Genomic DNA, 27,699 nt, shown 5'->3' with positions numbered 1-27,699 from the left:
AAGGGAAATGAGTCGGGTATTGCTAATATTGATTTTGAGAGATTGGCAAAGAAAAGCTTCCATTTCCTCAAGACAAGGCTTCATAAATGTAGCTCTTCTTAACACTGGTATGGTAAGCATGGCAGCAAGTATCACACAATTTGTAATACCTTTTTGTCCGCTCTCTTTTAAACTCTGCAAAATATCACCAGGAGAGCATTGGGCTATTCCAGTTGAAATACATCCACCACCACCCCCCTCCCCCCTGTGGAAGATATGATCTTTATTTCCCACACAAGAATCTAGATTTCAAATGGAGTCACTCATACAGGTAACCCTATTTGAAATTCACACTCCCTGTGTGGAAGATTAAGGCCATGTCTTCCATAGGGGGTGAATGTATTTCAACTGGAATAGGCTGTTTTGTAGCTCATCATACAGATGCAAAGATGGCACAGTGGAATGATGACATTAGCAAATCAAGTACCGTATTCGTTCCATTAACCGCCCATGCCCCTATATAAGCGCCCACCCAGCGACTTTACCACACATGATCCTCCATCATTATGTGCAGGATCTAACCATGCTAACTACACATGATCCTCAATTATTATGTGCAGGGTCCAACTACACTTGTATCAAATATGAAACCATATAAAATCCATATTTTGGGCCATTTCTACTGCGTATGTAATAAGCCCAATCGGCATTGGAAGTTTGCAATGCATTGTGGGACAGTTTTTGCAGTTTTAGGACACTTTGTCCTTTGAAAATTGCTGTAATTATTAATAATTTATTTATTATTGTCATAATGTTATCATTAAAAATATTTAAATAATTAATTCATTTAATAATAATATTTTTTAAGTTTGTTTTTATTCTAGTAACACGTTTTAAATTATATTTTGTACGCACAAATCCCGAATTTTTCTGAATTTTCCAGATAGGTCAAAGGGCAAAGTGTCCTAAAAAAACCGGAAGTTACAATAGCGATTTGGCTTATTACGTTTGAACATATAAAAAATAAGCGCCCACCCAAAATGACCTTGTTAAGCACCCCGGCAATTAATGGAATGAATACGGTACACAATCATTTTGTATAAAATTCAAACGGACAATAGTTTGTTATAAAATACATCAAAACTTCCTTTGTGACTTCCCCAATAGCGAGGAGTTAACTCAAATCAAACAAATTTCATTATAAGTAATCAAATGACACATTCATAAATATACAAATTAATGTTACAATTCAACAAACAATACTACTAGAGGTAAAATAAGTCGTTCTTAGCCAAGCTGGAACACTCGAAACGCCAGTGCAGTGGCTCCACGAAAAACACACACGCACATAGCGCGATACGGTAGAAAGCATGCATGCGCCTTACATTGCGTACACGGTTAGTGCGCTACATGGTATGTTCGAGCGTGGCCAAGAATGATTTATTTTACCCAAAATTCAACAACATTCAATAAACTCTTACACAAACTGTCTTATGAACACTCTCAGTACTGTTGGAATGATATGGCAAACTAGCTTTGTCAGAATATTGTAGTGAGAGGCCACTACCAGCAGCCAAAATTATAAGAACAAAAAAAAAAGACACAAATTTACAGAAGTATATTTACAGACAGAACTCATATGCATAGGCTTATAGTTTCCCTAAGAGCTTTGAAATTAAAAGAGGTGGCCGTTATATTCTTACATGTAACCAAAGTAAGCATGTTTTGGTGTCATTTCATGGTGAATTTCTCAAACCTAACAATGTAAAGCCATATTATTAATACAATGCAGTGGTCAGTTTGAAGACTTTTAAAGTAAATACTTGTTAACATTCTATTGTTACTAAAATCTCACATTTCATGTCTTGAGACCAGTATTCACTCTTGAGGTCCTATGTTGTGATGTTGGCACAGTGGAAGTATGAGATTTGGCACAAGAGAAATGACATGACAAAACATTTGTCTAAATGAAACCACCAAAAATTATTATTTGTTTCACAAATTTGCACTTGATGCATCAAAATTAAGCATACTTTTATGTGCTTGACACATACCGTAAAAACTTGACAGTTAGCATATGTGCTTACTATTGAGCGCTTTAAAAACATGCAAACATGAAGAGTTAGAAGACAAGGTTGCTACTTCGGCACACAAAGTAAGTGATAAAAGTGGTTTTCCAAGTAAAGTGTTGGATGCGTGCCATTATAGGCCTATTGGTCTATGGCACGCATCCAACACTTTACTTGGAAAACCACTTTTATCTCAAACATGAAGAGCCCCATCCACAAAAGGGTTATGAGCAAATCATCGATACACATAGTTATATATGAACAAGTAAACCTGCAAATGTGTGTCTCAACCTCATTAGCTCAGTTGGTAAGCGCTCAATAGTAAGCACATATATATATGCTAACTATCAAGTTTTTACGGTACATGTATAACAAACATAACAACTTTGTAATCTTTATTATACTAATATGTGCCACCAATATGATCCCCACAAAAGCATACAATTATTTGAAGTTTGTGTACCCATAGCTTTCTTCAAAGCAAAGGATAAGATCAAGGTATTGCTTTGATATGGATTTACCAGCAGTACTGGAAATGTTGCTGTAAATCTCCATAAGGACAGGTCCTTCAAACATTGACTAAAATATTAAATTTGACCCTTATTAGGTCACTCTTGGTCTGATCACTTGCAGCCATGTTAAAACACCTGAACGTCTGATTACAATGCACACATTTCGTCGTCTGCATCACATACTGTTGTATCTCAAAAGGCTGCCTTGTGTGATTTATTTATTATTATCATCTATTTGCGATGAGATACATTGTAAAATTAACTTGATATATTGATTTTGAGGTATTATCATAATATTACTATCTCATGTCCATTCATAAAAGAAAGAAGCATGTTGAAATATAAAATAACAATGATATTAAAAATCACACAAGGCAGCCTCTTTGATGTGATGCAGACAACAATTTGATTTTTAGATGAAATTTCATCTGATTTAGCAAATAAATGATAGCGCCTTTTTTTATGGACTCTTCCACAGACTTGGGTTCAAAGACATCACATTGGTTATAATAGGCAAACCCCCAGATGATGGAGAGCTCATTTCATCCTGTCCATCACTGGTATCACCATCTGGTGTGAGGGCGCTAGAGGCACTTGATGGAGGCTTGGTCGGTGTTGTCTCTTGGATCCTTTGCCAGGTATTAGGGCTGGGCATTTCTTGAGAAGCAGTAACATCATGGAGCGGTGAGGCATTTGAAGAGTAAACGGCGGGAGTAGGGTCATCACTTGTAATGGCTGGTGCGAGGAGAACTTCACCTTGCATGGTTGTACTAGGATCTTCTGCAGCTGAAATTATAAAAATATCAAGCAAGACAATTATTTAGTGCTATGTATTTTTTGTTCCATGAAGAGGAGCTTTAAAGCAAGAAACTGTAGTAGCTTTCATAAATTCATTTCAACAGAAATTATGTACGGTAAGTAATTAAAACACATAAAACAAAGGAAAGAATAAGAATGGGCTATAGCAGTTGAAATCCATTCACCCCCTATGGAAGACATGACCTTAATCTCCCTCACAGGGGTTTAGATTTCAAATGGAGTCACCTGTTCAGGTAACCCCATTTGAAATTCACACTCTGTGTGTGGAAGATTAAGGACATGTCTTCCATAGGGGGTGTATGGATTTCAACTGCTATAGCCCAATATAGACAAAATATTGTATACAACAACCAAATTAAATGAAGTTACAATGCAATTAATTCAAATTAAAAAACAACAAGATTATACTCCAGAAATTCAGTTGAATATACATACACAACATAAACCAATGCGTTCCTTCAGCTTGACCACTACAGAGTGCTCACGGGGAGATTATGGATGCATCAGATGCATGGAATTACGCGCATATTGTGTGTATTCAATTGAATTTCTAAGTACAGAAGAATCAGTTTTGTTATTCTTTCAGTGCTTATCAACTCTGTGAGTGAAACTGCAAAAGAAATCTTGTTAAAACAGAAAATTACAATGAAGAAATGGTGCTGTGTATTTTGTTTAAAAATGCCATTGAGTGATCAGCCTGACCAATACACCTTGGAATGCATCAGCATTTTGGATTTATCTAACAAAGACACAATCTGACATTTTTTATAAGTACATAGTTTACAATCATGGAAAGAGTTCTCTGATACAATACATTGTATAGTCCAGTTCCCCAGGAAAAAGGAATAAAACTAAAGCCACTATTCATACCAATTATCTCCAGCTGATCCCCTATTGATCTGTCAACATGGTGTGAAAAATGTGCCAACAGGCTCTATGTTTTACTAATTGCTTAATCCACTGTGGTTCATCATTTGGATAGGCTTGACTTAAGTTTGTTCTGTTTATATAAGGCGGAAATTATTCGGCTTTTGTTACTGCGCACGTCAATAAAGTCCCAAATCATGTTCGCGTAAATTCGAATAAGCGTGCGCTAGTCACGCATTACGTAACACACACCTAGCGTAAGCATTGCGCCCAACAGCATGCATGCCATTCTATATCAATAAACAATATTAAAGGGTCTTATTTTTTCCACCTTATATAAGCTGAACAAACTTTAGCTAGGAGTGAAATTGACCAAAGGGGTAATTACCAGTAGTAATTGGGCTTGGTTTTATATCCTTTTCATAGCAAAATACAACTATACATCTATTCATGCAGAAGGCAAAATCAGAAACTACATTATGAATACCAGCAGTCAATGATGCAATATTTATGTCAGAATTAATTGCTATGATTTAAGAAAAATTAATGAGCTACTGTGATGAAATTAACCAATTTATACTAATTAATCAGTTTGTGAGCAGGTAAAACATTTTTATAGTATTCACTGAATGGCATTTAAAACGCTCCAAAGAAATTCAATGCAAATCTATTAAGGGATCTAAAATGAAGCGTTTATTGCGTTTCGACAGTATTTTTTGTGGGACATGAGAGCACCTCAGACCTATCGAATTGCATTCTGAATCTGAAGCATGTCTTTCTGATATCAAATAATTTTCATTTTTGAAAATCACAATATAAATCACAATTTTATGACAAATTATAAAAATTTGATATTTTTCAAATTTTTGATATATAACAGTCCTGGAAGTAAATTATATAAATCTAATGACATATTCTTAAAGTGTATGTAGCAGGGAGGAAAAGCCGACGGTCAATTGAAAATTTTGACCTTTCATATTGAAGATATGGATTTTTTCCCAAAAAGACCTAATTTTTTTTGGTGTTTTGGGGAAAAAATCCATATCTTCAATACTGAAAGGTCAAAATTTTCAATTGATCGTCGGCTTTTCATCCCACCTACATACACTTTAAATATAAATCATCAGATTTATAAAGTTTACTTCAAGTACTGTTAAATATCAAAAATATCAATTTTAATGATTTGCCATAAAATGTGTATTAAATTGCTAATTTCAAAAATCAAAATTATTTGATATCAGAATGACATTCTTCAGATTCAGAATGCAATTCGATATGTCTGATGTGCTCCAATGTCCCACAATAAATACTGTCCAAACGTTCATACCCCAGCCCTTAAAGTAAGACATAATTTTATGCAATATCTAGAAAATGCAAACAAATTGACTCAACACTTATACTATGATCAGCTCATATTAGGTGAGAATCATTTAGTTTCTGTTACTGTGAGAGTCAATAAAGTCTGAAGTCTATGGATACCAATACAGATGAACTGTCATGCTAAGATTATAACACCAAAATAAAAATACAGGTTCCCCTCTAAATGAATATGGAATGCATTCTATTCAACTACTAAAAGCCGATACCATGCAACCGTAGGTGCTGAAGTGATGAAATGTAGTATCAAGGTGAAGCCTAACATGTAATGTTTATGCAAAAAAGGTTCTTGAAATGAATGTCATTCCACTGCAAACAAGTGGAACAGAGGTAATGGTGCAATGGAACTTCAAAAATTAGTAGTTTTGAATTATATTGGCCCTTTTTTGGCATAGTTTTGAATACATCTCACCTTAGGCAACAACTCTTGGAAAAGGAGATGTATTTCCAACTATGCCAAAAAAGGTTGAGCAACACACTAACATTAACAATTTACATACCAATACTACTGAGTAAGATCTATTGCATATAATAGGCCTACTTGTTCATCACTTGCACATGCTGAAAATAAACAGTTTAGTTGGATCACAAGTCATGCAGAAATATTGAGTGACGACGGGTATTTAAAATTGGGATTCTAGCTAGCTTGCGGTGACATGACAAGGGTATAACACAACATCAACCATCTGGGGTCCATTTTGCTGGAGTTCAACATGTTGTTAGCTCTGATACATTGCACGTGAACATGCCAATGCGTTTATTAACCCCATGAGAACTGCCTGCTGATTGGCCAAAAAGAAGTTTTCATTATCAATTGGACCAATCAACAACATAATTTGACCACGCAAAAAAATTGGGGTGAATTATTTGCAAAGCTCCATTATGATTGGCGATTAAAGTGAAGATATCATGTAATTGACCAATCAGAGGCAATGTTAGATTGGCAGGTAGTGCTCAGGGGGTTAACATTTCATGAAGAGGCTTTGGGATTGACAAGTAAATGGAAGTTATAAAAAATAAAAAGTTTAAAATGCTGGCACCCTGGCAATTACGATTCAATTCACAATGGTTTTAAACATATACATGGGAGCATGGGAGGGGCTGACAAATGTTAACTATTTTTCCAAGCAACAAATGATTAACACAAACAGGGTAGTGACATGCATGATGCACATATATTAATAGCATTTATCGCAACCATTTCTCCTTGTTTTGGGAGGTTTTTCTACACTTGCAGGTGTCTTTTGTAAGTTCATGATATGATTTATTGAGCAAAAACATCCCAAAACAAGTTGAAAATGAATCAAAATGTGTAACTTTTGGTGACATAAAAACCTGAATTCAGGTTTATAAACCTGAAAATGCTGATGCCTAAAAAACAAATGTTGTTGGAAATTCCTCTTACCAGTTGCAGCATCAGGCACAGCTTCCCCGTGTTCAAGGTCAGCATCAGCTGCATCCCCATCGTCTCTTTGTGCACGTCCCTTCAGCAGCAACCTCTGCAAGACACCTGCTTCATCAGTGTCTTCACCATGACCAATGTCGTCTGCTACCTCTAACATTTCTTCATTGTCTGCTGACATTTCCAACATGTTATCATCTGTCTCTAATTCTGCATCTGGATACCTTAAAGTTCTTGCTGTAGAAGGCTTCTCAGAGCCCTCACCTGCCTTCTTCTCAGAAGACCAATTGAATGCCATATCCCAGATGTTTCTTTCACTTTTCTTGGAGCGACTCATAACACCAGGATTCACATTAGCATCGGTTACGACTCCTACTGTTACATTTGGTTCACTTTTACCTTCCGCACTATCTTCATCTTCGTTGGCTTCATTGGGGTTCAATGGTTTCACTAAACTCACCGGTTTTTGCATTACAGTTGCAATGCCGCTGGAAGCCTCTGGCTCATCAATATGTGATAGCTCTGCATGGTGTTCACCTGCCTCCTCAGCAAGCATTTCTTCCTCAAGAAGCCTGGCTTCCTCCTCATCATCACCAGTCATCTCTTCATCTTCCTCAGCAACATCCTCTTCATCTCCCATCATCTCCTCCTCCTCTTCAGCCAACATCTCCGCTTCCAGCAAAGCAGCTTCTTCTTCATCATCCATACTGCTTTCTTGACTTTCTTCCTGCACGCGACTACCGGCACTCAGATCCATGGCAACCTCATCACTTGCCATCGCGTTGTAATTACTCATCAGTTTTGCAACTGGAGCTTCTGGTTCCTGCTGTCTATTCTTACTTGAACTACTTAGATCTAATGGTTTGCTCAGATCTAGTGGCATGTCATTGACTGCTGCAGCTGGTGCAGTGTATTGTGAAACTGGAGTAGGTCTGTGAGGATTCGCAAAACTTGAAGATGCAACTTGTTTGTGTTGCCTTGGTGCCGACGACACACGTCTTCTTGCTAACGGTTCTTGCGGGAGGTATTCAGAAGCTGAAGGATACACAACATGATGTTTCTCAATGTGTGCTATGACCAAACTTCTCTGCACCGAGGCATAATCGCACAATTTACATTTGAATGGTTTCTCTCCAATGTGAACTCTGACATGATTTTTGGCGTTGGTCAGGTCACGCGATGTCTGCTCGCAAAAAGGACACAAATACCGACCATTTTCTGGATCACGTTGCAGATTTAAACTTCTCTCAATCTTTCCAGGTTCAAAGGTGAACAGTTTAGAAATAGCATCTGTATCATTGGGTTGAACTCTGACCTTTCTGAACTGTGGAGTCGGGTTAAAATCTATGTGGCCACGCCTATTGATTGACACAACAGATCTACGTGCATGTTGATCAGGAGTCACACTACGTGCATGTTGATCAGGAGTAACACTTGGAGCAAGACCTAATGCGTGAGTGACTGCAGCTTTCCTTGGATCTACTTTTCGCTGTTGCTGCATCTGCTGCTGCTGCTTTTGGTGGTGGCGCTGTTGTTGGTTCATATCAGGCACATGTTCCTCAGCATTCTGATGTTGGCGATCTATATGCCACAAAATCGTAGATCGTTCGTTGGCGCAATAGCTACACAGTTTACATTTGTATGGTTTCTCTCCTGTGTGAGTACATACATGCCTTTTTGCTCCTGTAAGCGATGTCATCGTTCTTCTACAAAATGGACATTTGTACCTTCCAGTGCCCTCTTCCTGCTGGAACTCGATACTCTTCAAGATCTTTCCTGCCTTAAATGAGTACAAAACTGACAAACCAGTACCTTTGCCGTGTCTCACCATAACATGCTTCTTCATCACACCTTCATAAGCTGATGCAAATTTGCAACTTGAGCAACAGTATGGCTTCTCTCCTGAGTGCATCCTGATATGTTCCAGAGTCCTAGCAGCAGAGTGACAAATTTTTGAGCAGTAGTGGCATCTCACCTTACCTTCTGCATTGAGTCTATGAAGCAGCTCTTGCTCCGATTGGCTCGGTTTGTAATCATATCCAGATGTATCATCAGGTACGGAATTGCCTGGAGTTGGTACTTTCAAAACGGAAGACGTGCTTGGTTGGTGGTGGTGCGTTTGCTGTGGAGAAGGCAATTTTCTAGCTAATTTGTGTTGGCTTTCCGGTACACGACGCAGCACTAATTTGGTACTCTCTTTCGATTCCACTGTGAAATTAGTTCTACCTTGTTGCGGAGAAATTTGCATAGGAGGAAGATTGGGCATTTGTGCTTGTTGCTCTTCTGCAATATCGTCTTTTAATTGCGTGATTTGTTTCTTGTGCGACATCTCCAGATGGTGAACCATTGAACTTTTATCGACTGCGCCAAAACCGCATAAATGACAGCGGTAAGGTTTCTCCCCAGTATGGATACACATGTGGCGCTTCACTTTTGCCGATTCCGGCCAAGATTTCTCACAAAATGGACACTGGTAGTGACCGGTCTGGTCATCTTTACGTAAATCGATGCTCTTCTCTATATCCCCTATCTTGAAGGTGAAAAACTGCGCTAGTTGTTGTGCACTCAATTCATGCTTAAGAGACACGTGTCGTGAGATACAGCCTTCGTACGCAGACTTAAAGTTGCACACAAGACATCGATAGGGCTTTGTTCCCGTGTGCTTCCTGACATGTTCCATGGTTCGTGATATTGAACTGAATTTATGGGCACAGTGTGGACACTGCAATGTGTTGGAAGCTTGAAGACTTTTCAGCAATGCAATTTCTGCTGGGGTTTCTTCGTAGATATACTTGGGTCCTTTTGGTTGGGTTGAGGGCGCTCTCTGTGGTGGTGAGTGAAGCTGAGGCTGTTGAGGGAGCCCTCTATGAACAGGTGGGGTACTTGCAGCAGGTGGTTGAGAAGTAAGAATGTTATGAATAATTGGGCTACTGGCTGCATCTAAGGAGCTCTTCAACGGCTGAATAACAGGGATTGGCTCCGGGTGTTGTATTCTAGGCGGTGATCTTGGTGGATTCGTCATTGCCAATGCTATTTGTCGGGTGCTCTTTTGACCTTTAGCATTTCTTATTCTGTGCAATGAAAACAAATGCCGTCTCAACGCTGATATGTGAGCAGACTGGAATGGACAGCGGGTGCAGTAATATGGTTTATCGCCGATATGACCTCGTATGTGAGCTCGCATGTTGTTGATGATCCGAAGCTCCTTATTGCAGAACACGCACACATAAGAACCTGTGTTGGTCCGTGATAACTCCACGTGTCTCTCTGTGTCGCTTGGTGCAAAGAGAAAATCACACTTGGGTGGCTTTTGCCGGGGACCAACACCACCTTGTACCACAGGGCCGACACTACTTTGTGCCACAGGGCTGTCACTATTTTGTGCCATGGCACTACTTTGTGCTACAAGGCTGGCATTATCTGGTAGAAGCGATAGGCTGGTGTTGCTTTCCTTTACCTTTGATTTATTGCTCAACTGCTCGGCCTTAAGTTTGTGTCGTTTGATCAAATGTTCTCGCATCCATGAGAAGTTTGCGCACTTGAACGTACAATGTTTGCACTGATAAGGAGTCTCCCCTGTGTGCGTTCTCACATGGGCTCTTACAACGCTCTTCTTTTTGTGCTGATGTGGACAATATGGACATTGGTATACACCTGCATCAGTCTTATGAAATGAAAGACCCTTTTCTGCTTCACCCCATGTTAATATGTAGTGAAGCCCCTCTGATTGCCTGACTTGATCTTGCACTGCATGTTCTCCATCTTGATGTCCATGTCTGCCATCTTCTATTGTTGGTTCTTTGGATAACTCCGGCGGCGTTTCTCTGCCTGCTTGACTGACTACACCACTCCACAACTTTGCTTTTGGCTGCCACTTATCATGTTTCTTAATCAGATGCTTTCTCATTGCTGAATAATCAGCAGCACTGTATGGACAATAGTTGCACTGGAAAGGCTTGTCCCCTGTGTGTGTCCTTACGTGAGCCATGACGATTGCGAGGGCGCCATACTCATACACGCAATACGGGCATTGGTATTTACCCTTTACGGTGCGTTGCAATCGCAAACTTTTTTCCAACAGACTTCTGGTGAAGGTATACCCTTCTGTAGGAGATTCTTCAACCATAGGTGGTTCTTCCTCATCATCCAATCTGATTTTCTTTGCATCGTTGTCTTGTCCAGGTGACCCGTCTGGTCTGTGCGGCATCGACTTATGCGCTTGGATGAGATGGGTTCGGATGGACGAGAAATTAGCGGTTGTGAAATCACAGTGACAGCAGAAATATGGTTTCTCTCCGGTATGCTTTCTAATGTGATTCCGAACGACGTTCTTCAATTTGTGTTTATGTGGACATATTGGGCACATGAAGACCCCACTGCTATCCTGTTTCAAAACCAACTCACTTTCAGCTTTCGAAGGTCTATATTCATATCCCTTCTTCCACATCGGTTCATGTGCTGATTTCGCCGCACCTGAACCAGTACTAGATTCGTCCATCATCTTCCTCTTCACTCCTTTCTCTTCATCTAAACTTGCCTCATCTATAACCAAACTACCTTCTTCATCATCATCCTCCATCATTGTATCTTCATCTTCATACTCCTCTTTCTCTTCAGCTTGATCCGATTCATCGCCTCGATCAAGTACGGGGATGCTCTTTCCCATCACCTCGTCTTGATGATTATATTTAATGTGTGTTACCACCCTGGACTGTTGAGCCCCTTTGTACGGACATAACAAACATCGATAAGGTTTCTCTCCTGTATGAGTTCTATAATGAACTCTGGCACCGTTGCTCCTTTTTGACGTACTGCCACAAATAGGGCATTCGAATAATCCGCTTGCAGTATTGCGTATTGGCTTGAAATTGCTGGTTTTGGACGGCACAAAGGTGAATAGACTGCGGAATTTATCAACCATTACTTCATTTGACGATGGATTTGTCGTCTTCGGAACTGTCTTTGGTACTTCTTCGCACTGTTTTGGTCCACTCTTGGGTCGGTGTATCTTGTGCACGAGCAGTAGATGTTGACGGATGTTGGGAAAGCGAGCAGATTTGAAGTCGCAATGCATACAATGATATGGCATTTCCCCTGTGTGGTTCCGCCAGTGAGTCTGCATCACAATGATGTCTCGGAATTGTTTTGTGCAGTGAGGACAATCGAACGAACCACTGGCGTTTGATTTGAAGAAACTCTTTTCTTCTTCACTTTGTTTAAAGATGTAATCAGGTTCACCTGATCTCTCAGGAGGAGGTTGACTTTTCGATACATCTTCCATCTCATTTTTGACAGTTTCCTGGAGGTTATTACTCTTTTCTTCATCCTGTTGTCCATCGGTCTTTTCAAGTCCATCTTGATCCGTATTGTCTTTCTCTTTCTTAGTCCCATTGACAGATGACTCTTCATCAATGCCACTGTCTGCTTTGTCTTCCATTTGTTCCTGATCTCTATTCTCAGCAGCTTCAGCTTCTCTTTTCTCGGAACCATCTCCAGGTACCTGTTGCTCTGCATCATTTGAATCCTCCATAGGGGCACCATCAGTTTCAAGCTTCCCAGCATCTCCATTCTCTGATGGTTTAGGAATCGGTGTGGTTTCATTGTTAGCCTTATCTTTGTGATCTATTGTTTCCGTAATCATTCCTTCAGCACCATCTATTTCCAGCCTTCCAACAGTTTTACTATCACTGCCTGATTGCTCATTGGCTTCCTCACATGTTGTATTTTCCAAGGTCTTAGTTTTATCATTGACTTCTAGGTCATCCATAGGTTTATCACTCTCATTGTTATTCTCACAAGATGGAGCATTTGACAATGGGACATTGTTGTTGGATTGTTCTCCAACTTTGCTTTCTTTGTTTGATTCCTCACTATTGACAACTTCATCCACCTCCATTGTATCAGATCCCTCTTTAACCATCTTGTCTTCTACCTTCTCAACTGTGGCTTCCTCTGATTGTTCACCGCCATTCTTTGTTTCAATTGACTTTGCTTCAACACTTTCTGATGCTGCTCTGTAGCGAGTCTCTCACTATCTTTCATTGTACTTATCTTGTTACCTTCCTCATCAATTCCTGACAACTTCTGATCATCTTCTACCTCTGCCTTATTAACTGGTTTCTCACCAGACTTGGATTTGTTCTTCTTGATTTTGTGCTGACGTTGAGCGTGCAGTATCACAGACCATTTCATCGTCGCCATGTAGCTACACTTTCGGCATCGGAATGGTTTCTCTCCAGTATGACATCTGATGTGTTTCTTTGCTACGGTCAAATCTCGACATCTCTTTGGACAGTACGGACAAACGTACGCCCCGCTTGGTTCCTGATCCAAACGAAGACTCCTTTCGATCTTTCCTACCTTGAATTTGTACAGCTTCTCATGTGCTCGAGATATTTTCCTATGCCGACTCAGTACGTGTGTTCGCATTGATCCATCATGGGCAGATCGGAATTCACAATGGATGCATTTGTACGGTTTCGCTCCAGTATGTAGCAACAGGTGATTCTTGATCTTTGAGACATGACGACTTTTCATAACTCTGTCACAGTACAGACACTTGTAGCCACCAGTTGCAGGGTCGATGCAATACATATTCTCCGTCTCGATTTTGTCGCATGTAAAATCAACGCCTAATTTTGGTCCATCGTATGCCTTGTTTGTTTTGACAGCCTGTTCATCAAGCTTGAAGGAAGCATCATCATCACTCGGTGCATATGAGTTATTTGAAGACCCTTCACTTATAGGAAGATTCTCTTCACTCAGTTTGAATTTCTTTCGAGGAACTTCACTTTCAGTAGGTAGAGTTACGGGAAGGATACCAGTTCCACCAGTACCCCTGTTGCCATGGACACGTTCAATATGTACCAATATGGCTCTGGTATTGGCCCCTTTAAATTTGCAAAGTTTGCATCGATATGGAGTCTCTCCAGTGTGCATCCGAACATGGCTTTTTGCCAAATTGACATCTCGAAATGTTTTCCCGCAGAAAGGACACATAAAACGATCCGTTGTCGGATGTTTGCGAAGCTCCATTCTTCTCTCGATCTTTCCTACATGAAACGTGTATAATTTCTCCTTTTCTTTTGCATTCCTGCCATGTTGTAACAGCACATGGTTTCTGATCGCCCTGTCGTACGCTGATCTAGTGCTGCACCTCGTACATGCATATGGTTTGGCCCCTGTATGTTGCCTCATATGTTCTATAGTACGTACAGCATTGGCACAGCGTTTGCCGCATGTAAGACACTTGTAAATCCTACTCTGTTGTATCTTCTCCAGCTGAATTTCTTCCGACTCGAGACGATCCATCGTGAAATCCACACCCAACTTTGGTACGTAATGTTCCTGGTTTGACGCATCGCCATGTTCCTGATGTATGGCATCATCGATGGAAGCATCTTCGGTTTCTTCTACAGGATCAGGTTCTTCTTGATGTAACCCTTGAGCTTGAAGGTAGTCACCATGTTTGGCTTTAAGATGGAAGACAATCCTACTTTGTTGTGCCCCTCTGTATTCACAAAGTCGACATCTATATGGTTTCTCACCCGTATGAAGCCTTTCATGTATCTGGATAACATAATGATGCTTCGATTCCTTCGGACAGTAATTGCACTTGTAAGCTCGCGTCAACGGGTTACGTTTAAAAGTCTGGCCCTTACGATCTTTCTTACTAGTAGTCTCTTTGACGACATCAAACAAGTGTCTGTAGCGATCCACTTCATACTTCTCTTCGCTTTGTGGCGACCTCTTGACAATCTGTGGTTTGGGCACACTTTTCCGACTGGTTGACTGTGGTTCCACAGGTTTAGGCTTCAAGTATGGCTCCAGCCACTCTGTGTCCACAGCCATGGTAGATTTCAGATCTTCTTCTTGCTTCAATTTATGTATAACGATAAGATGCTTACGGATCGAGTCATAGTGGGCGCTTTGGAAGTCGCAGTGACAGCAGTAGTAAGGTTTTTCACCGGTGTGTGTCCTCACGTGAGCTCTCATCACATCAATATTACCCAAAACTTTGCTACAATCTGGACATTGATATTTCCCTGTTGAACTACACTTGTGAAGAATCAACCTCTTCTCCATCTCACTTTGAATATACTTGAAGTGGCCATCCCAAGACACTTTACCGGCTGCCAAGAAACGCTTCGGAGATGACCTCTTTTCGTCAACGAGTACAGGTCGGTAGACATCAGCTAATCCACCAAGATTTGAAGGACTGTTGGATTTCATAGTATCAATGCAACTTTCCAACGTTGGTGGGAGACTTCTCTCTCTCTCTCCTGCTACGACTCCTTTATACTGATTAGGTACGGCAACTTTGTGTAGATTTTTGATGTGCGTTCGGATGACGAATCTGTACGCCGAGTTGAACTTGCAATGAAGACATTGGTAAGGACGGTCACCTGTGTGTTTACGAATGTGTGCTTTGATTTTATCGACACTCGTAAGTTCTTGTGGGCAAAATGGGCATTTGTACTGTCCGCTTGTTGTTGATCTTTCAACCACTCTATCCTTTTCTTGTTGTGTGGGAGTGTAAGTGAAATCACCAGTTACATTACCCTGTAACGGTGATGGCTTCTGCATCATCTTATACTTCGGCATCATTGAAGGCGTCTTCCCTTCGATTCCAGACAAATCTAAACCAGCTCCATCTTCCCCACCAGGTGAGGATTCAGGTTGAAGTGATGGTGGACCATCATCCTCTATGATGGGCGGTGCCATATACTGTGGAACCAAAGTAGCGCTTTGATCTTCTTCGTTGAAAGTCCATGCCATTTCCGGCGTTTCGCTATCCACATCCGATGACTTATTCTCGTAACCATTATCCTGTGGTTCTTTTTCATTTTGACTTGCGTACGTGCTGATGATTGCTGTTCAAGTGCTTGTATCTCTGAGAGAGTCGCATTAGCCTCCAATTCCTCATCCCCTTCAAGCTCTAACCCATTTGATTTATGAGCCGATGCAGATGCCCACGCTCCTCCAGTTTCATGCATCGTTCTGACATGATTCCTCATAGACGTATCATAAGCAGACCTAAAACTGCAATACCTACAGTGATACGGCTTTGCACCGCTATGTGTTCGCATGTGTTGTAAGGTACGAATCGGCGACGAACATTGCTTACCGCACTGTGGGCACTGGCAGCTACCAGAACTTTGCAGTTCCTGCCACGACAACTTCTCGTCTTCATTCGCATCGAAAAGAAATCCTGAATCTGTATCTGGATTCATGTTAGTAGGGATCTTACTTGGATTATCAAGCTGAAGATCATCGATGTTAGAGATTTCTTCTTCCTGATTAGGGATGTTTTTCACAGCGCCCTCTTGCACCTGCTGTGTCCATGGCCCTTCTTGATCCTCTGAATCCTGCGCCATTCTTGGTCGTTGTATTTTGTGGACTTGCACCACATGCTTTCGCAAGACTGAGTAGTGAGCAGACTTGTAATCGCAATGGCAGCAGTGATAAGCTTTCTCACCTTTGTGAAGCCTAATATGAGCTCTCATCGTTCTAGTGTTAGTCATCTGCTTGTTACAAATAGGACACTCGTACATCTGTGAATCTACTGAACGTTGTAACACCAACTCTTTATCTACGTCACTTGGTACATATAAGAAATCTGCATCTTTAACCGCTACCTGCCCTACAGGTGGGACTACCGGTGGAGGACTTGCTGCTGCGTATTGTTGTAAATCTTCCTCCATTTTCCCCAAATTAGGCCGTTTCTTAGATGCCATTTGATCTTCCAATGCCTGCTGTTCCTCCCAGTCATCTTCATCGTCGTCCTGTTCTTCCATACGTCCTTCGCTACCAACATTACCCTCGTACACACTGGGTTGTGTTGCTGTACTTGCTGCCTTACTCTGACTGTACGTACTAGTGATCTGCTTGTGATGTCCTGTAACATGTAGTCTTATGGAGATATTATGGATGGCTTTGAAGGGCATAATTTGCAGCTGTGCACGGTTTCTCTCCTGTGTGGACGCAAAGATGCTTTCTGGCACTGTTCAGACTACTTGATTTCTTATTACAATACGTGCACATGTATAACCCATCTTGATCCCTCTGAAAAGTATGCCTCAAAGCAATGCTACCCATAGTGTACGTATACCACTTCTTCAGTTCATCCGAGTCGTTACCATGTTGGATCTTCATGTGATTCCGCATAGCGCCACCGTGCGCCGACCGATGCTCGCAAAACGGGCATTGATACTGCTTGTCGCCAGAATGAGTGTTGATGTGTTCTCTACACTGGCTCGACGTCATGAATTCCTTGCGGCACTCGGAGCAGTAGTACAACCCTGATTTGGCGCTACGACACACAACTATGCCATCCCCAATGGTTTCTGATAGAGGTAGTTTGACGGCGGTCGGTGCTGGAGGTTTCATGGTCTCCTTTGGAATGAGAGTAAGGCCTTCGTTTGCAGCTAAGATGTGCTTGTGATTTGTCTGCAGATGTTGCGTCACAAGCCACTGTCTGGTTGCTTTATATTCACACAACTTGCATTCATACGGTTTTTCGCCTGTGTGTCTCATTGTGTGAATCTCGACGGTGTACAGCTGCTTTGATTCCATCGTACAGAAATGACATTTAAATCGTCCCGTTCGTGGATTTCGTTTCGGCGGGAATTTCTTAGGTCCTGTCTTTCTGACACCAACATACTTCAGATAAATTTCTTTTGGTATTTGTGCTGCTGATATCACTCTCTGCTGCTGATGTTGCGGTTGATGCTGCTGTTGGCGCTGTAGCGGTGGTGGTGGTGGTGGAAGTGCTAGAGGCGGCGGTTCATGATCTTCGGATCGTCTGGGATGGGTAATCATGTGTACTTTCTGAATGTGATTTCTAATCGATTTTATATGTGCCGATGCGAAAGTACAGTGGTTACAGTAGTAAGCTTTGTCTCCGGTATGTCCTCTGATATGAGCCTTGATCGTCTCTGAAGAGCTAAACTGACGACCGCAGTATGGGCATTCAAAACAACCTGTTTTCTCTTGTCTTTTGAGATCCGAGGTTGTTTCTCTCTCGCTTGGCTGAAACCTGAAATCACTTTTGATTGCAGTCATACTGGTTTGATGTCCTGGAGTAGTCAAAGCTGCTGGTGCTGCTGCAGCTGAAGGAATATTCATCTGCATCTCTCCAGGAGAATTCTCCATGCCGCCATTTCCATCGGCACCAGTTGACAACTGTTTTGGGTTCTTCAGGCTATGTCTTCCGCTCAAATGTTGCTTCATGACAAACTTATAAGCAGATTTGAAATTACAATGGAGACATATGTAAGGCTTATCCCCGGAATGGGTTCGTAAATGAGTCACAATCTTCCCAAGATTTGGCACTTTCTTCTTGCAATGTAAACAGCTGTACAGACCCGTCCTTGGCGAGGGTAGAATAACACGCTTCTGTTCCTCTTCACTGGGGTTGAACATATAATCTGCTTCCTGCTTTGAAGACGCCATCTCAGGACCTTTTGGTGACTCATAATCTACTCCTGATTTGGAAGAAGTTGCAAGATCAAGTGGAGAATCATAGTTCTTGTTGGCTTCTGGAGACATCACCTGTTTTGGAGTCCCACTGAAGGAGCTCCTATTCAACTGTGAATCTTCACTCTCAGCAGGTGGCAAGTTTCCGATGCCTTCTTCACGCTGTCTCGCTTCAAGGATAAGCTTATGTACGCAGGTGATGTGTCGTACGATGTTGGTCCACTGCGATCCTTTATACTCGCAGATAAGACAAGCATACGGTTTCTCTCCTGTGTGCGTCCTAGTATGTACCTGTGCTTCTGTGTGGTAATTGAATTGTTTCACGCAGAAATTGCAATGGAATAGCTTGGTCACAGGATCCTTTTTCGGTGTGAATTTTTTCAGCTCGTCTGATTTGTTCACTGTGTAGAAGTTTCGATAGAACGCGGTTAAGGATCGGTCTCGTCCTGTAAAAGGTACCATTGACTTTTTTACAGCTGAGGATGATCCTAGTGGCTTTACAGGTTTGAACTTAACAGTTTGAGTTGGTTTCAGCGGATTATTTGGAAAACCGACATTCTTGAATTTCACCACCAGTTTTGGTGCACCACTCTGCTTCTTGGATTTAGGTAGGAGAGTAACATCCCCAGGCATGACTGGTCTCTTCAATTTATGCACCTTCATGAGATGTCTTTTGATGGCAGCAAAGTGAGCGGATTTCTGATCGCAATGACAGCAGAGGTAAGGCTTCTCACCTGTATGCCCTCTTATATGAGCTCTCATGTTCTCCAATCCTTGAAGCCATCGACTACAGAATGGACACTGGCATGGTCCCGATGGGGTTGGACGGTACAATTTGCGGTTCTTCTCTGTGTCAGTTGGCCTGAAGACACAATCAGCTTTTTGTCCTTCTTTCTGAATACTGTAGTCACTGAGGTTATCATCCTCTAAGCTTTCATCATCTTGAGTGGTATCTTTCAAACCAGAACCTGCATCTACACCCATGTTGGCCACCATCTCATCAAAGCTAACTCCATCTGGACCTTTGATATTGGTATCTGTTTCTGTATCATCTGGTGGTTCCTGTTTGATGACAATCTGCTCCATTCCACCTTCAGCAGTAGTACTTTCAATGGCATCTGTTGGAGCAGCACTTGCCGCACTGACTTGCTCTCTTTGGGCGTCAATAAGCTCATCGTCACCTTTGGGTTCAAAGACCTTATGTATACCTTTCATGTGCGTCTGGATGACAAATTTGTACGCCGTTTTGAAGTCGCAGTGACAACAATGGAATGGTTTTGATCCGGTATGTGTGCGTATATGGGTGATCATCTTTTTCCTATTTGACATAAATTTCTTGCAATGGGGGCACTTGAACCTTCCCCCTCCAACTGACTCGATCACTTGATTCATCTCAAAATCACTCGGTCTAAAAACAAAATCAAACTGTCCAACTGGATAACTTGGAGTTGCTTTCTCCACACTAGCTGAAGGCAATTGTTCGGGAGTTGCGGGTTTTGACGTCGTATACGCTGAATCACTCTCCTGTGCTTCGCTAAAAGATGAAGGTTCACCATCAAGCTCCGACTCCTTGATTTCATCCATTTGGTCCTCGGCACCACCAGGATGCTTTGGTGTTTGAATGTTATGTCGCTTCAGCAAATGTCTATACATGACAAAACTATACGCCGATTTGAAATCACAATGCATACATAGATATGGTTTCTCTCCTGTATGTTTCAGCACATGCGTCTCAATTTTTTTCAACCCGTAAAACTGACTACTGCAGAACGTACATTCAAACATTCCAGTAGTGGCGCAACGTTTCGGCTCGAAAGTTCTCATCCTCTCTGTCGGCTCATAGAGGTAATCTGGTCTTCCTGGTTGACTAGATCCTTGCTCAGCAACAGCAGCTTGACTTAGGAAATCAGCTCTTTGTACCATACTTGGCCCTGATAAATCATGATCGTCATCATCGTCCATGTCTGGTAGATCTACGAATGCATCATCATTAGCAGCTTCGGGGTTATTTGAATCTTTAGGCTTTTTCGATGCATCCTGCGGCTCACCGTACATGACGTCTTTATGCTGGTTACGGATATGGCGTTTCATGTTGGGATTCTGAGAGCTTTTATAATCACACAACACACATTCGTACGGTTTCTCCCCTGTGTGAGATCTTATATGAACCACGGCTTTTCCGTAAGAACTAAACGTGCCCTTGCATATTCGACACTGTGCACGCCCTGAGAGTGGATCACGTGTCGGAATGTATTTCTTCTCTCTCGGTTTGACCCGCTTTGCAACTTTGAAGAAATTATTGATGACACCATCATGAGTCCCTTCAGAGTACGGTCTTTCCTCCATATCTAAACCAGCTTCACCAATAGCTTCAAAATCTCCATCTGACAACCCCTTTGCTTCAGGGGACACGGTTACTTTCTTTGGTTCCTGTCGTACTGGAGTTACTCGTGCTTTAGCAGATGGTATCTGTACCTTTCCAGATGCTACCAAAGGTGTTTTATGATCTGAACCTGCTATGGGTCTCTTCACGTGATGTACTCTGACGACATGTTTCCGAATGGAAGCAATGTGAGCCGATACAAAATCACAATGACAACACAAATACGGTTTATCGCCTGAATGTGTCCGGATATGGGCTAATATGATCTCCAATTCACGCATCTTCTTTCCGCAAGTTGGGCACTCATACTGCTTATCTTTTCCCTTCTGCAAGTCGAGTTGTTTCTCCGCATCGCTGGGAGCAAAGATGTAGTTCACCTGTGCATTCCTTGGCGATGTAATCTTTCCTTTGCCTTTACCTTTATATGCTGACCTCACCTCTGTCGTTAGATTTCTCCTGTCCATCCATGTCTCCCAGTCTGGATCATTATCTCCTCCTTCCTGACTTCCCTCTTCAACAGTTTCATCTAAACTATCCTCATCTTTGTAGACCAACTTTGGAGGAGGAGGAGGAGGAGGATCAATTGGTTCTTCAGGGATAGATGGGGCAAAATAGTCCACAGGGTCCAGATCAACATTCTCATCAACCTCCTCGTGAAACTCGGAATCATCTTTGTTGGACGTCTGTTCTTCAGCACCTTCCTCTGGCTCTTTCTTTTCACTCTCTTCCGGCTTGCCTTCTCCCTCTTCCCTCAACTCTGGTGGTTCCTCGTCGGCATCATCAGACTCATCGGCGCCATCTAGTGATACTCTGTGAGTATTCTTGAGATGACGAATGACGTGAGAACTCTGTCCGGCAATAAAGGTACAAAGACGACATTTGTAAGGCTTTTCACCTGTGTGGGACCTTGTGTGGATCACAACTGTTTTGTATGAATACGATTCCAGCTTACAAAAGTGGCACTTATACAACCCTGTTGTCTCATTCCTTTTTGGTTTACTTTCCTCTTCTTTCTCACTCTTGTTTACAGTGTAAAAATCGGCATAAGATGGTCCTTCAGATTGCTTTGGAGCTGATGTTGATGATTCTTTCTTTGGCTGCTTTTTAACAACTTTTAGCTGAGTATTCTCGCTGGGTGTCTTCGGTTCCACAGGCTCTTGTTTGATTTTAAGTTTAACTGGTTTCTTTGAGGTTGTTTTAGTAGATGTCTTTGGTAATTCAGGAGCTTTGGAATTTGTGACCATTACTGGTTTAGAGGGAGGCCTTTTAGATGTTAATCTGATGTTAGTCTGTATGGTATTCTCAGGTCTTTTAGCGTGCTTGATGCCGTGAACATTCAACAGATGCTTACGCATTGCTGCATCATGAGCTGAGCCAAAATCGCAATGACAACAGTAGTATGCCTTGTCTCCCGTGTGGGTGCGGATGTGTGCCAGCATGATCTCCTTCTCTTTGATTTCTTTGGTACAGAGATAACACAGGTACATCTTGGTTAGACTTGAACGGAAAAGGACTCTATCAAGCTCATTCTGCGTTGGTCTGAACTTGAAATCGTATTCATCACCAACCTCCGGTGGATCTTCTGCAGGTGGTTGTTGATCTTCTGGCGACTCCGTATTTTCAGATTCATTACCCTGTGATGCTTCTTCACTTTCTTCATTGACAACTCCTTCCTCATAATCGATACTCTTTTCCCATTCTTCCTCATCCACATCGTTGTCGCTGTCCTCCATAGCAAGCTCCGCGTCAACCTCTTCATCTCGATGGCTGTTGCTATTGCAGATGATATCCTTATGATTGTGTTCAAGATGAGCTAATATTAGTGACTGTTGCTTGCCTTGATAATCGCATAGTAGACAACGGAATGGTGCTTCTCCGGTGTGGATTCTGATGTGCACCTGAGCTACGCCAAATCTTGCGAATGCCTTGTGACATATAGGACACTGAAAAGCACCAGTTTCTGGATCCTTCTTTGGCTTATACATCCTCTCTTTTCACTTCGGACAATTTTGTAGAAATTTCTGCACGGTTCTTTTCTAGGTTGCCAGTCCGAGTCTTGGGCTACTACTTTGGAAGCCTCAAATTGAGGAGGGGTTATTTGGCTGGTAAATTTTGTGGATGTGACTCAGATGCTTAATGATCCTTGCGGAATGAGCACATTTGAAGTCACAATGAGCACAATGGTAAGGTGTTTCACTTCTATGATCTCTAATATGAGACAACATAGCCTCTCTTCTTTCCATTGTTTTTCCACACAGCGGGCATTCATATGCATTTGACGAAGCAAATCGTCTCAACACCATATTCTTTTCCGAGTAGCTTGGCCGAAAATGAAAATCAGCCGCTGCATCAGATTCAGCAGTATCAGCCTCTGATACTACTGCTAGTTCCTGGCTTCTCTTAGCTGGTCTTGGAGAAGCCCGTGGAGATGCTTTTGCTGGAGAAATCTTAGGTTGCACTGGACTGCCTGGAGGATGTGCCTTCTGCACATGAACTTTGAGATTCCAACCTCTTGTGAATGATTTATGGCAGATATTACAACGATGAGTTCCTTTCGATTTTCGTCTTCGTGCTTTACCAAAGCCTTTCCTAGTTGGGAATTTCACAACTAACTTAGGCCTTTCAGGAGGTGTATCATCATAATCATCTTCATCACTTTTCTCAGTATCTGACTCTTCCTGATCTTCAGCAGCAGCATCCTGTCCTTCATTGTCAACTGCATTCTGAGATTCGTCTTCGTCTTGATCTTGGGACTCCGACGTTAGGCACTTGTGGTCGAGTTTTTCCTGTCGAGTCCCAAACTCCTCCTTACACGTGACGCACTTGTATAATTTCAAACCAGAGTTAATCGCATCGAGACGATTCTCGGTATCTGTTGGTTCGCACTTGTGATTAAGCTGATGAATAATGCGGCTAAACCTGCGATTACACGTCGGGCACTGATAACCAGGTGATGCATTTGTTCTTTTAAACTCGCTGCCGCATTTTTCATCTTCTTGACTAGTACTGGGAATGTTAGGAGTTGTCTCGCCGTGTCCATCCTCTCCTCCTTCATCAGTGCTATCTAGCGATGCCATCTTTCCTGTTTTCAGTAATGGTAGTCTTACAGACAGACGTTTCAATTTTTGTGGCACTTGTACCTCATCTTGGTCTTCTTCGGAGTCTAATCCCCCGGTATGAATACGAATGTGCGACAAGAGCGCTTCAATAGCCAGAAATCGTTCCTGACAAAAACTACAACAGAAGTGTTCTTGTTCGTCATTTGATTTGGTTTCAGATTCTTGACTTCCATTATTGGCTGGTTCTGTTGTGTCATCTTTCTGCAGGTCTACTGGTTCCTCCATGATGACTTATTACTAAGCAATAGTTTTACTTCAGGTGTGTTAGCAGCATTGCAATGAGAATCTTCTGATCATCATCTTCATCTCTGCATCAAACATAGCACCCAAGAAATCTGAAATGAGTAAGCAAGAAAGAAAAGTTACATTTTGCCACAACATGGGTTGGAAACAGTTATAGTAGAGGCAGTCGCTTATAAGATTATAATGTGAAAATTGTTCGTCCATCACCTTCTGGCTGTTATTATTTTCATTTTTAGTTTATGTTAGTGTGCCATCGCTTTGTTGGCAATGCTGAGCAAAATGGGAATTTTACTCAAGATGTAAACAAGACAATATTGGTGGCAGAAAATTGCCTGTTATGTCCATTTTAGGTGCATGATGATATGATAATACTGCTTGTTTAGGGTTGCTTTTTATGGATGAGACACCCTTGTCAATGTCAAGTGTCCACCCCCCCCCTCCAACTTCCACCTTCTGGGAAGAGAACTTTATTGGCACTTTATGGCAACTCTTATTTTCTGCAAACCTATAGCCATTTATGCCTTGGAACAACTTCCTGTAACAACACCAATGAACCAGGGGATGCCAAAAAAATTCAGCCCAAATCACAGGTCAAATAATCTAAAAGTCCGCAACTTTTTCTCTTAACCATTGGTTTCTATGGTACAGGAATCTATATATCAGAAGTCACAGGAGCCAATGTTGAAAAGTCACCCAATAGTTTTTTTAACCATTGGTTTCCGAGGGACAGGAAGTTGTCAAAAGTCGCAATGAAACTTCTAAATTTGCCCAATTGGGCTACCAAATTGCAAGTTTGGCAACCCTGCAGTGAGTGAACCATCACAAAAAACATCAATACCCTCTCATGGCCCACTCAATGCTGATGTCAAATGAATCAATGGTTTATGAATAGAAAAACATCAATGTCAAACTTGATGGAGGAGGTATCATAGAAAAGTACTCCTAGTGTCATATTGTTTGCCATTTTCAATAGATTTTTACCAATGCAGTGCAACTGAACCTTCCAAGTGAGACAACCACTAGTACTGCATTGAGACAAACCGGTCTAATTTTCAATGGCATGTAATTCAATAACCAATTTAACAATCAAAAGTTGACTTCAACTTGCAGGGTATCAGTTTCAATACACACCACATACAAAGTTCATTCTATACATGTACAAACCTACTGGTGTTAACTGTTTTTAAGAACTATGCCTCAACATATGAGCATGTCTGAGGTCTTAGTGTAACTGAATCAGACCCATCTGGTATCCCGACCCATCACTAATACAGTTCCGAACCCAGGCTACTTTTTGTCACACATTACAATGCATACAGCACATAGAATGGCCCTCTATAACAATCCTCGTACTGTACGGAATAAAGAGTAGTATTATGTCCGTTACCCCTAACACCAGTAAAAACCACAAAATACCACGATGAAAAATTCATAACATGCATGCATCCCAGGGTCTGCGATGACGCAATCACCCGAAGTGTGATATGATCACGGAATTGCTGGCGGGCAGCAATAACCCGAGCAGCTACCGGTCGCGTTCGTTCGCTTGGCATGCGAGGGGTCAAAGGTTCGAATCCGGGGTGCCAAGTCAAAATTCTTCTTCTTCTTGAAAAAATCGGATCTTCTCTGACTTCCGATACCAAAAAGCATGGGTCAGTGTTAGGGTTAAAATACATGTATTTTTCCAGATTAGAGTGTCCTTTACCCCTAACACCAGTAAAAACCACAAGAATACCACGATGAAAAATTCATAACATGCATGCATCCCAGGGTCTGCGATGACGCAATCACCCAAGGGTGATATGATCCCGGAAGTGCTGGCCGGGCAGGAATAACCCGAGCAGCTACCGGTCCGCGTTCGTTCGCTTGGCATGCGAGGGGTCAAAGGTTCGAATCCCGGGGTGCCAAGTCAAAATTCTTCTTCTTCTTGAAAAATCGGATCTTCTCTGACTTCCGATACCAAAAAGCATGGGTCAGTGTTAGGGTTAATAGCCTCAGATTGAGCATGTTTTATGTGATTTGCACAATCAAAACATATCACAATTCATCCAAATTCAGATTTTGGCATTTTTGAAACAAGCATAATTTGCACATCACAAGGACTGATAAAAAATGTTTATAAGCCAAATATCCAGGATGGCACAACTTCCCATTTACAGGTATAAATTTTTATGTATTTCTTACATTACAAAATTTTTGTCCAAATCCGAAATTTCACGGGACTGAGCTTTCAGGATTCCACATTTTTCCCAGATCTGCATATCAACAGTTGCTACTGGAGACAATCAATATTGATCATATCCTCACCTTTCAAATGCTCAGGCAGTATCATTAATTGAAGTACATAACACCCAGTTGGAATGAAGCAAATGAGGTGTGCACGTGTAGAGCCTCCACCCCTGTAGAGTACCTGGTTGTCCAATCTGGAACCAAAAACACAAAGGTGCACAATGCTTGCAATCAAAATAAAGTGACTTCAGTAAATACATTTTACACCACAAATAAATTGGATTGCCCTGCAGGTATACCAACACAAAGAGCCATGTGAGAAAACATGCCGATCATACATCATTTGAAAGCTTTGTACCTGTTTGCAGTGCATATTGAAGCCAATTTAGTTGCAGTGTTTTTATTAGTTTGTTTTGAAGTCACAAATTGTTAAATAGGTTTTCATTTAAATTTTACATGGTAGCAACAAACTTTTTTCAGGGGGGGGGGCAAGTGAAATTGGGAGAGGCAAAAACATGAAAAAGTTTCTAAAATTGAGTGATGGCCCAAAGTAGTGGATACCCTTTACTTTCTTCTCATTTCTTCTTCCTCATTGAACTAACAGAGTTACAGTTATAGCACTTGCAGTAAATTGGTTCTAAATCATATTCTGACATTTATATCTATCTCTATCAACAAATCACAATTCTGACTTCTTATTAAATATTGACATTGTAAAACATTCAAATAAGGCCAAAAAAAAAAATATTGTTGTGTTGCCCTCAACCGTCCTACCCTAAATCCGGAAAAATCAGGGCGCAATTTTTTTTGTTTTTTTTTGAATGATGATTTTTACAGATTTGTTCAAAAACTCAATGTTTTTCACTTAAAATTAATATTTTATTGTAAGACTAGTCTTTAATTGTTGTCTAACAGATATCCAGAAGTCAAAATTGACAAATGTCCCCTAATTGAACAAGCATTATTTAATATTTGAGGGGATTTTTAACAAGAGCACCAATGGCGCTGTGGCTCTTTGCTTTTTGGGGACAGTGAAAGTGATAGTAATTTGACCTCAGATGACCCCTGAGTTACCTCAGATAACACTGAAATGACCTTCCAAATACTTGACTCTAAATGTTGACTGTACCCACCAAGTTCCATGCCCATACGACAGTTTTTAGTCATTTGACCTCAGATGACCCCGGGTGACCTGAAATGACCCGTAATGACCTTCCAAAAA

The 27,699-nt window shown here is 41.5% G+C and overlaps 2 protein-coding genes across 2 annotated transcripts; both read right to left on the bottom strand.

The window, feature by feature from the left end:
* Window positions 1-986: 986 nt before the first annotated feature.
* Window positions 987-22,875, bottom strand: LOC140136445 (uncharacterized). The gene is made up of 5 exons (XM_072158168.1): window positions 16,990-22,875; window positions 16,081-16,937; window positions 13,085-15,898; window positions 7,029-13,034; window positions 987-3,346 (listed from the first exon to the last, which is right to left on the bottom strand). The coding sequence occupies exons 1-5, from the start codon at window positions 22,869-22,871 to the stop codon at window positions 3,021-3,023; spliced, it is 15,885 nt and encodes a 5,294-aa protein (XP_072014269.1). The 5' UTR covers window positions 22,872-22,875; the 3' UTR covers window positions 987-3,020.
* Window positions 22,876-22,964: 89 nt separating this feature from the next.
* Window positions 22,965-26,662, bottom strand: LOC140136444 (uncharacterized). The gene is made up of 2 exons (XM_072158167.1): window positions 26,556-26,662; window positions 22,965-24,340 (listed from the first exon to the last, which is right to left on the bottom strand). Exon 2 carries the CDS (start codon window positions 24,228-24,230, stop codon window positions 22,965-22,967), a length of 1,266 nt encoding a protein of 421 aa, XP_072014268.1. The 5' UTR covers window positions 24,231-24,340; window positions 26,556-26,662.
* Window positions 26,663-27,699: the final 1,037 nt, after the last annotated feature.

The sequence above is a fragment of the Amphiura filiformis genome, chromosome 16, assembly GCF_039555335.1.
Source record: "Amphiura filiformis chromosome 16, Afil_fr2py, whole genome shotgun sequence".
NCBI lineage: Eukaryota > Metazoa > Echinodermata > Ophiuroidea > Amphilepidida > Amphiuridae > Amphiura > Amphiura filiformis.
The sequence above is the reverse complement of the archived record's forward strand: the minus strand, read 5'-3'. Positions and strand labels throughout refer to the sequence as shown.

Excerpts from the sequence above, each read along its gene's own strand:
- LOC140136445 (XM_072158168.1), bottom strand. The coding sequence starts at position 22,871 with ATGTATAAGCCAAAGAAGGATCCAGAAACTGGTGCTTTTCAGTGTCCT. Across the intron at positions 13,035-13,084 it reads GTCAGGAATTGATGAGGAAG|CATCAGAAAGTGTTGAAGCA; the intron begins GTAACAAGATAA and ends GCTACAGAGCAG. Across the intron at positions 3,347-7,028 it reads TGTGCCTGATGCTGCAACTG|CTGCAGAAGATCCTAGTACA; the intron begins GTAAGAGGAATT and ends TTATAATTTCAG.
- LOC140136444 (XM_072158167.1), bottom strand. The coding sequence starts at position 24,230 with ATGGAGGAACCAGTAGACCTGCAGAAAGATGACACAACAGAACCAGCC.